Source organism: Vespula pensylvanica, chromosome 18 (assembly GCF_014466175.1).
Source record: "Vespula pensylvanica isolate Volc-1 chromosome 18, ASM1446617v1, whole genome shotgun sequence".
In the NCBI taxonomy this organism is placed as follows: Eukaryota; Metazoa; Arthropoda; class Insecta; order Hymenoptera; family Vespidae; genus Vespula; species Vespula pensylvanica.
Window position 1 is genome coordinate 1522274 of NC_057702.1, and position 9735 is coordinate 1532008.

Sequence of the window (9735 nt, forward strand, 5' to 3'; positions counted from 1 at the left end):
TTCTTTTTTTTCATCTCTGTCTATGAATATTCAAATTCAATCTCTAGATTGTCGAGAATAGGAAACTGCATGGTTATTAAAAACTTTTGGAAAAGAGTACGAATCGTTGAAATCCTCTTTTGCTGACTTTGATTGGATATCCGCGAGATCTCGACGTCCAATTTCGCAACCCTTCGCTTCATGGCTGGTCAATATTTTGTCTGTCATTGTGTAGAGTTTTCCTAGGTATCCATTACTTTTATAAAACTCATGAAAGTGATACGAGGTCGAAGGTCGTATCTCGCGGGACGAACACATAGCGTGATTAATATTGGTAACCACCGTTGCTAGCGTAACTCTGACCACCGCCAGAACCGCCACTTCCAAAGCTGGGTGCGCCGTAACTCGATGAGGGCCTACCGCCCCCGCCGCCACCACCATTGGAATAACCACCGGATCTAAAAGGAAAAGTATAAATTATGATTATACTTTTTAGAGATTTCGTAAAAGATTTCATGATCTCATTATAATTAAAGCTTACCCGCCACCGAAACCACCTCCGTTGCCACCTCCGAAGGAAGGTGCTCCATAGCTCGATGATGGACCTCCGCCTCCACCGCCGGAGTATCCACCACCACCACCACCACCACCTCCACCACGCGAGGGTGCGCCGTAACTAGAAGAGGGTGCACCATAACTGGAAGAGGGTGCTCCACCGGAGAATCCGCCACCGCCGAAACCACCGCCACCTGAGTAGCCGCCGCCGCCGCCACCACCGTTACCACCTCCGAAGGACGGTGCCCCGTAAGAGGAAGACGGTCTTCCACCTCCTCCGTTCGATGGTGCTCCGTAGCTCGAAGATGGCCTACCACCACCTCCTGAGTATCCACCATTTCCACCAGCACCACCACCGAAACCACCACCGAAACCACCACCGAATCCACCGCTCGAGGGTGCTCCATAGCTCGAGGAAGGCCTTCCTCCCGAAGGTGCTCCATAAGTGCTCGATACTCCACCTCCTCCACCTGAATAGCCTCCGCCGCCGCCACCACCTCCGGAATAACCTCCACCGCCGCCACCACCTCGCGACGGTGCTCCATAACTCGAAGATGGTGCTCCACCACCACCACCTCCAAATCCGCCGGAACTAGGAGCCCCGTAACTACTGGAAGGCGTACCACCTCCTCCACCACCGCCGCCGCAACCACCGAAACCACATCCGCCTCCTCCGCTTGGTGCTCCGTAGCTCGACGATGGTCCGCCACCACCTCCACCACCTAGATTGGGTGTTCCATAACTAGTAGACGGAGGCAGATAACTACCAGTGAGTGGAGCTAAAAATTAAATATTTCTTATTTAACTCAATGATCTTTCGTGCGCATTAATGCAAGATGAACAATCGAAAGTCGCTTAATTATCGCTCGGATCGTTCGTGTTCTAGAGTATGACCTACTGCTGAACTAGATAAGCAAATCTCTCTGCTCTTCTTTAACTGTCTCTTTCTCTCTCTCTCTCTCTCTTTCTCTCTCCCATGAGTTTACCGAGACTCGGTGAAAGTAACCAGGGTAATACCTCGGTAAAAGACGCTATACTTTATCGGAAGCTTTAATTTATCCTCTCGTTCACTTTTCTAGATCCTAATTACTTTCGCAAGCTCCTTCTATTGCGAATCTTTATAATTTATGAAGAAACGATTCGCGGCAATTATGTCTCTATGGAAAATGAAGACTCATCGAGATTAGAAAGATCTATGGTCTTTGCGGTCTTGCGGTTTTACTACCATTGAAAGTGATCAAGGTGATCTAGAGATGATTGAATGGCATGCTTACGGAGTAGATTAATCAATGCACGAGACTACCAAATAGAACGAAATAGCGAGTCAATGATTGCACTTTGCAATAAAATAATTTCAAAATTTGGACTGATTCTACGAGATAATGTAATATGATTCTAGGAATAAGACGAAAAAGTAACTCGACGATCATTGACTAGCCACTCCGTCTTACTCGTAGATTCGTGCATTGACAAATTTTTCCGTAGACCCGTACTTTTCTTAATCGAACGAGATACTAGCGGATATAAAAAAAAATTCTCGTTATATAAATGAATGTATTCTTGTTTTTCTCGATTTCACAAAAAAGACTTCGTTACGGTATACAATCGCTGAAGGAGAGAGAGAGGGAGAAAGAGAGAGAGAGAGAGAGAGAGAGAAATTACACGAAAGATAATCGTTTCGTGTAATAAAAGACGGATGGTAATCAAAAGTTAATGATGTCCAATCGTCGTGGAAACTCGTATTGCTACACGTAGGTACAGGCAGTGATCAGAGACTGATTCATTGATAGCGTTGCTTGCAACGCCAAGGAAGAGCAATTACTTGGACAATCTCGTAGTTCGCGTATGTCGAAAGGATGAATTAAATAAGAATGATAAATAAAAAGATAAACAAAGAAATAAAGATAATAAATAAAAGATGAAAGAGAAACGAACGACGCGGGACGAGATGTGTTAAATGATTTAACAAACGTTGAAAAGGATCTCGATAATGCATATCTGCGATGCAATTAGTACTGATTTGTAAGTACGAGTACGAAGACAATCGAGTTGCTCTAAATTCTCACGGCGTAACAATGGTTTTGCTGTGCTTAGGCACGTTACACACGCGAAGCACACGCGTACGTATATATACATATATACATATGTAGAAACGGTGAACACTTTCGAGGTGCTTACAACCTGCTATGTATACATAGATCCTAAACGAGATATTACTAGCCACGGTTTGCGTTCATCAGAAATACATGCCACGCTTGCGGATTCGGTTCGTAGAAACGAAATCGGCGAGTTGCTTTGGAATTTGAATTTTCACAAGATTGACGAGAAAGATATCGTACCGAAGGAGGTCACGGTCGATGAACCTTAAGTCGATAAAGTTGAAGACAATTAAGTATTGTGAAAAATCACATAATTCCACGGAGTACGAATCCACAGAATTCGACGAGAATGAATTCTTCGTCAGATAAATTAATAAACGAAGATAATAAACATTAGCGAAAATTGAAATGGAACGCAATTTTCTTTCCAATATGAAATTTCTTACCTTCGGCGCAAACAGATGTAAAAACTGCAGCCGTGGCTATGAGGGTAGCCACCAAGAGGGGTGGCCAGTTTTTAGCAGACCTCATGTCGATGAGTAAGATCAATGATTAGATCTATGAAGAGAAAATCGGCAAAACTATGCCGATTCGCGTGCACGCGATCGTTCTTCTCACGATACGTATTTGTCGCGTGTCGGACACGTGTTCACTCGTGCGAGAAAGAAAGAGAACTTAATCGTAACGACGGACTCGAAGAACGTGGAGACTCGTCGAAGCGTGTAGTAAACAACAACAACGCGTCGACAAGATGACCCGTTCGTCTTACCCGTACGATTTCGTCTAACGTGTTTCAAACTCAGTCGATCTCGCTTATATAGTTGTCCGTCTTTCGGAGAAAGTCCTCACGGGAGTGCAAGAGGATGCGCTAGCAACCTGGCGAAGACGCTCTTGGTGAACGTGGAGGGGCATTGGATCAGTAAGGGGATGTCAAGGGGCAGGGGAACTCTTCTGCCAAAGATTGTAGAGGGGCACCTTCGTGTATACTTCGTTTTCTGAGTTCTAAGATGAGAATCAAGAAAGAAACACGCATTAACTTTGATTTAACCATTTTCTTTTGATACTTCTCATTCCTGTCATTTGTCTTATTTATTTGTAGTACAGTTTTATGTAATGTGGTAATGTATTATTTATTTTAAAGAAGTTATATCAAACTGATCTCTCTCTTTCTCTCTTTCTGACGAGGGAAAATAAGCGTTTCTTTAAAATCTTTCATTTTATATGCATTGTATAATTTTCTAATGGTTCGTGTATTATATATGTATTTTAAATAAATTATGTCACGTTGATCTCTGACAAATATAAATAAATATACTTTTCCAATCTGTCATTCGTATTATCTATTCTATTTATGCATTGCACAATATTCCAACAATTTTCCTCTTGTTCGTATGAAATAAATTATGTCAAACTAATTTCAAAAAGTAGTTAATAAATTTCAAATATTTCATTCGTATCGTCTTAGTCAAAATAAATTCTATCAAAATATGTATTATGTCTGTATGTATGTGTGAATTAATCTGAAAGAAAAAATAAATAATTTTGATGATACAAAAATTTTTGTTTTTTATTACTGACCTTCCTTTCATAAAAACAAATAATATTATCACTTATATATGATGAATCATATATTATAATGAATATATAGATGAATCAATCATTGAATATATACAAGAAAAAGACATCTTTTTCAATTCGTTCCTATTTCAAGGCTGATGCCATCATATTTTCATTTTTCTTTTCCCCATAATCTCGCACGATTATTTTATTTCAGAGTCATACTAACTCGCAACGATCTCGATTTCTCGAGTATGGATGGGAACGACATCGTTGAGACATGCTTAGAGAGACGCGCTTTGTCGGCCTTGATGTCATCCTGGATAGAAGATCGCTCGAGAAAGATCATCATGACGTGAAGAAAAGATCGTACCTTCCCTCGCGGATCTTATGCTCACGTTGCTTAGTTTTCGTGTAAGTACCATCTAAATCATTTAGGTCAGCTGTTAGGTCAATTCCTGATGCCCCCTGACGAGTGGAAACATTTAAGTTTTTAATTAGTAAATGGAAGACTATGTATAGATATATCTGTTCAGATGATTATTTTAAAGTTGCTCGAGTCATAAAAAGATATTTATTTTTAATATAATTTCATCTTTCGTTAGTCCATATGTGTGTGTGTGTGTGTGTGTATAAAATTCATTATCTTAGTCATCTGCATGATCAATCGAGCCTCATTAGCCTTGACGAATTCAAAGAACGTGCGAACTGCCGGTGACTCGTAATCACGCAAGAATAAAAGAGAAAAAGAGAGGGGATAAAAAAAGTATTAAAATCTCAGCATGCACGAGCTTATCGAGGAAGGAGAACAGTTTGTCGTCTGGCGTTGGCACGAAATTACGATCTTATTTGAGTTGAAGTAAAAGAGAATTTGAACAATGTTAGTAAGTTTAGTTAAGAGAAAATAGTATTTATATATATATCTCTCTCTTTTTCTCTTTTCGATTATATCACCAAACACAGAATTTCTAGGCCAAGTATTCGATTTGTATCGCGTGAAAACATTAGGTTAAACACGATAATCGAATTTATTTGATCGTTTAATCTTAAAATACAAATGTAGAATCTATCAGAGATTAGTACAGATCGAATGTGTCTGATGATGTCTGTGAAAGAGATCACACAATGGGATTTCGTCACTGCGCATAAATAGATCTCTATCTTGTAATACGTCGTGGAATGGCTAATTTCTCTCTCTCTCTCTCTCTCTCTCTCTCTCCCTCTTTCTAATGCTTTTGAATTGCATAAGAAAAGAGAAGAGAGAAATTAAATTCGACGATATTTCAAGATCTAACTTTTATCCTTAGTACTTCCTATCTCATTGACAAACATGAAGGAAGGAACTTAACTCGAGTCGATATTTTCCCACGTAGTTATCTCCTTTGGGAAATAAGATAGGAGAGAAGGAATAGAATATGAAGAAACATACATAGATACATAGATACATATGTATGCTTCCTATACGTATGTATAGGTAAATATATCATTGAGAGAAGGGATTACTAATTAATCCTATAATTAAGAATAAAAATGTATAAACGAGTATTATCAAAAATTGAACCGTTTCTTTAAGGTATTCTCAAAGCGAACTCTTTTAACGATTGCTGAAATAACTCTTGCTAAATCGTCGATTTATTATTGCTATTGCGTATAGCAATAATAATAACGAGCACGAGACGGTGTTGATGCATCATCCACCTATGACAAACGTTGCGGTAATATAAATAGTTGGCCCAGTTTCGTGTCTCTTTATCGTACCTCCGGATAAATAAGTGTCATTGATTTACAACATACAAAGAAAAGAGATTCGTCTTTAAGAAAAATAATATGATCATGGTCGATCGATCAATCGTTCAATCGATCCTTTGCTTCCTGATAAATCACGCTCTTTCGACCTCGAAACTCGATCCGAATTAATTCAACCGAATGATCTTCAAAGACATCTTCGATGCTAATTTTCTCTTCCTTTCTCTCTCTCTCTCTCTCTCTCTCTCTCTGCAACTTGCGACAAACTCATAGACGATGAGGTGATCGTGCATGAGAAGGAAAAAAGATAAAAAATAGTAAGAGAGAAAGAAAGAGAGAATGATGATGATGATGATGATGGCTGGAGGGTAGGAAAAAGCGAAAGTCACGGGTGGGCTGCTCGTCTATCGATGCAGCTAGGATCTCCTCGACACAAAGATGGAGCATTGTGCGAGCGCACTATGTTCTGCCCTAGATAATTAATATCCATGCTTACGGCTCGTTTTACCACGAATAAGAAACGAGGAGGCGAACGTGTTGCCTCTTAGAATCCCACCTCCTTTAATATTTCCATCCTTCTTCATAGCACATCATATATACCTCTATCTCACTTTCTCCTTCTCTCATCTTCTTCGACGAGGGAATTGCTTCATTTCGACGTCGGGCTAATTGATTAAAGGGATTATATGCCGCGAAGAAGCTACGAGGCGTCACGGATCTATCTATCCTGCCGACCGATTTTCTCACTCAAGAGGAACAAATGTGGTAAGAGTGAGTGAGTGAAAAAGAGAGAAAGAGAAGGAGAAAGACGGAGAAAGATGATTTTGTTTCGTAAGTCTCGTTTCGTTTCTTCCTTCAACTTCTGCGCTTGCCCTTCCTCAAAGATCGATCCAGGTATAGGTGTATGTATGTAATACGTAAGTACTTGCCTCTATCTTTCATTCTCTTTCGAACTTCTTTTCTCTCTTTTTTCTTTGTTTTTACTCTTTTTTCTTTTTATTCTTCTTCTTCTTCTTCTTCTTCCTCTTATTCTTGGTTCTTGAACGAAGTGAATCCAACCTGTGCACTTGTACTTATGGATCATTTTGGATTAACGCTTGGTGATTTATCAATGGTGATTTCGAACTGGGTCGTACAGATTAATTCGAACGAATAAGATATCGAATAAGATATCGTGTCCTGTTTTGCTCCGAGAATACGTGAAAGTTGAAATATTTATGTATGATTATTTTAAAACAAGCAATTATTTTCATATATTATGTTGACCAAAGGATCTAATAAAGTATAAAAATAATTGAATGAAATTATTTAATTTTTTTCATGGGTTTTTTTTTATAAGATAGTTGGACTACGATAATAACAATATTTTATATAATTTCTTTTTTAATTCTCACAGATTGAATATTTTATTCTGATGCAATTTTTGGAAAAAAATATTATCTAAAGATAAAATAAAAATTATATACGATGCAGATCACTTTTGTAATGAATTAAGCTAGACTTTTCTAAATGGATGGGTTTATCGATTCTTTCCCTAATGTTGTCTTTCGAAATAGGTCGATATGAACTCTATACCTTTTTGGATTGAACGATACTAAAATAATACACTAATTCGAATTTAAAGTTGTGAAAAAGAATCTATGAAAAATATTAATAATGAACGATCGATTGAATTATTATATTAGAATGCGAATGAAAATATGAATAAATAATGGTAAGAATATATAAAGAAAAATGAAAATTATGAAAATTATGAAAATTACAGTAACAGCACGACCTTTCTCGATACAATCGAACAATATATAATAATTAGATACTCGTAGGAATAATCGAGGAAGACGAATGGACCTTGAAATTAATGAGATCCATTCGCCATTCGCTGCACGCTACAATTTTTACGATAATTATTTTCTCCCTGTTTTTTTCCTTCCTTCCTTTCTTTTTTTTTAACCTGACGTACGAATGAAGATACATCTATTAAAAATTAAAAGGAGTAAAATAAAAGAACTCAAAGAAGTTCGTCAAGAGAAATTATTTCTTAATTTGATTTCTCAAGGACTGAACTCATCTCTTTCAACAAAAATGATTAGCTATTATAAGTAGCTATATAATACAATTCTTCAAGGCTGTCTCATAATCTTTTATGATTTCATTAATCTTTCGTAGAATAGATGAATTGTTTCTTTTTCATTATATAAAATGACGAAGATCTTTTGATCGAAATTACCTTTAATTAAATCAAAATTATATTATTTCAAATCACAATAGTACTTTTAATTTTTAGATCAAATAAAAATAATTCACTTGGATCGATTGATCATCGATCCATTTGTCTTTCACTGTATATTACTCAATTTCTTTTTCTTTGCTGCAGGTTTATATTATTCTACTTACATAAGGATGTAATTCATTTAATAATAATAATTATTATTATTAGTTAGAGCCATGAGTAAGAAAGAGTTATATCTATTATTAATCAACTTAATGATTTTTTTCTCGAAATATTGAAAAGCATTATTATATAGAAACATATAAAATTCTTCGACATCGTATTTATTCAGGTCGATGAGCTAAGTAACTCGAAATAACTCATTGTGCATCGACCTTCTCTCCCCTCCTTCCTATATCTCCCACTTATGAACCCTCGTGCGTTCACCACCTATTACCCTCCTCCCCCTCTTCCTCCTCCTTCCTCCTCTTTTACCACCCGTCATGTATCCGAGAACGTGCTTGATTTATATCGAGTCCAGAATTACGTCATCGCGAGGACCTGGCCGATGTCATCGACAGACGGGTAGAACTCACATAATTAAAACGTCCACCTGGAACGTAAATATTAACTTCACGTTACGATCGATTGCAATCTATAAGTACGAATTCATACATGTGAGTATCACAAAAAATGAAAGTAAAAACAAGAAAAAAAAAAATGATTATGCAATCATTTGTCTTGATCTACTTTCGAGGATTAACGAGATTTAACAAATTTATCTATCATTTTATATATTATAATTACCGAATGATAAAAAAAAAAAAACAATTTCCTCCACTCTTCCTCTTAAGAAAAACAGAGATTACGATCTCTTTAAGAGCACGGGAATAAATACTTGTCTTTAACTGCTTTCAGTAATACAGTCTAAAATAGATAGAAATATCGTAATTATAACATCGGATGGCCTTTGAAAATCAGACGGAAGTACGAACGAGTCTATAGATTGTAGGTTAGAAACAGGATGACTACGAAGAGGTGAAAGAGGTAAAGGAGGCTAGTTCGATGGATCAGTTTCACGGTGAGGTCCGATAATGAGACCATGAGAGAAAGGAAATTTCCCTGGCACGTTGCAATGACGTTGCGCATCTTCGCAAATCGCCTGGCGCATTTCGTTCTTCGTTTAACTAACGTCACACATACACGTATACTATCTTTATCTACATTGTAGTATCTATCTATCCATCTCTTTTTCTTTGCATGGCCAGTTGATTTGTAGGTGACGTTTCTTTTAAGGTCGAACTTATCCCTATGGATCTACATTCTGCGATTACATCTTACGTGTCTAGTGTTCCACTTCTCGATTATCGTGATTTTTTATCGAGAATAATGTAACTTTACTGTTTACACGATATATAGATCATTTTCAATAGTTGAAAAATTAATGTTGTCTTGCATATTCAATCAAAAAAATTTGAAAAAGGAATTTGTCATTAATAAAGACGATAAGTACATATTATATCGATCGACAAATATGTCACATTTTTCTTCGTAATAATCGATAGCATAACTACGAGAAACCGATTGTTC

The 9735-nt window shown here is 37.3% G+C and overlaps 1 protein-coding gene and 1 long non-coding RNA gene across 3 annotated transcripts; one reads left to right on the forward strand and one right to left on the reverse strand.

Moving 5' to 3' along the window:
- Positions 1 to 6: 6 nt before the first annotated feature.
- On the reverse strand, positions 7 to 3605 carry LOC122635528 (pro-resilin-like). The gene is made up of 3 exons (XM_043825850.1): positions 3080 to 3605; positions 521 to 1313; positions 7 to 437 (listed from the first exon to the last, which is right to left on the reverse strand). The coding sequence occupies exons 1-3, from the start codon at positions 3162 to 3164 to the stop codon at positions 305 to 307; spliced, it is 1011 nt and encodes a 336-aa protein (XP_043681785.1). The 5' UTR covers positions 3165 to 3605; the 3' UTR covers positions 7 to 304.
- On the forward strand, positions 1169 to 7088 carry LOC122635533. Of its 2 annotated transcripts, XR_006328701.1 has the most exons (4): positions 1169 to 1303; positions 4408 to 4604; positions 6523 to 6701; positions 6986 to 7088. It is a non-coding gene; the product is annotated as an uncharacterized LOC122635533 (long non-coding RNA). The 2 variants fall into 2 exon arrangements; XR_006328700.1 differs by lacking the exon at positions 6986 to 7088 and having other exon boundaries at positions 6523 to 6815.
- Positions 7089 to 9735: the final 2647 nt, after the last annotated feature.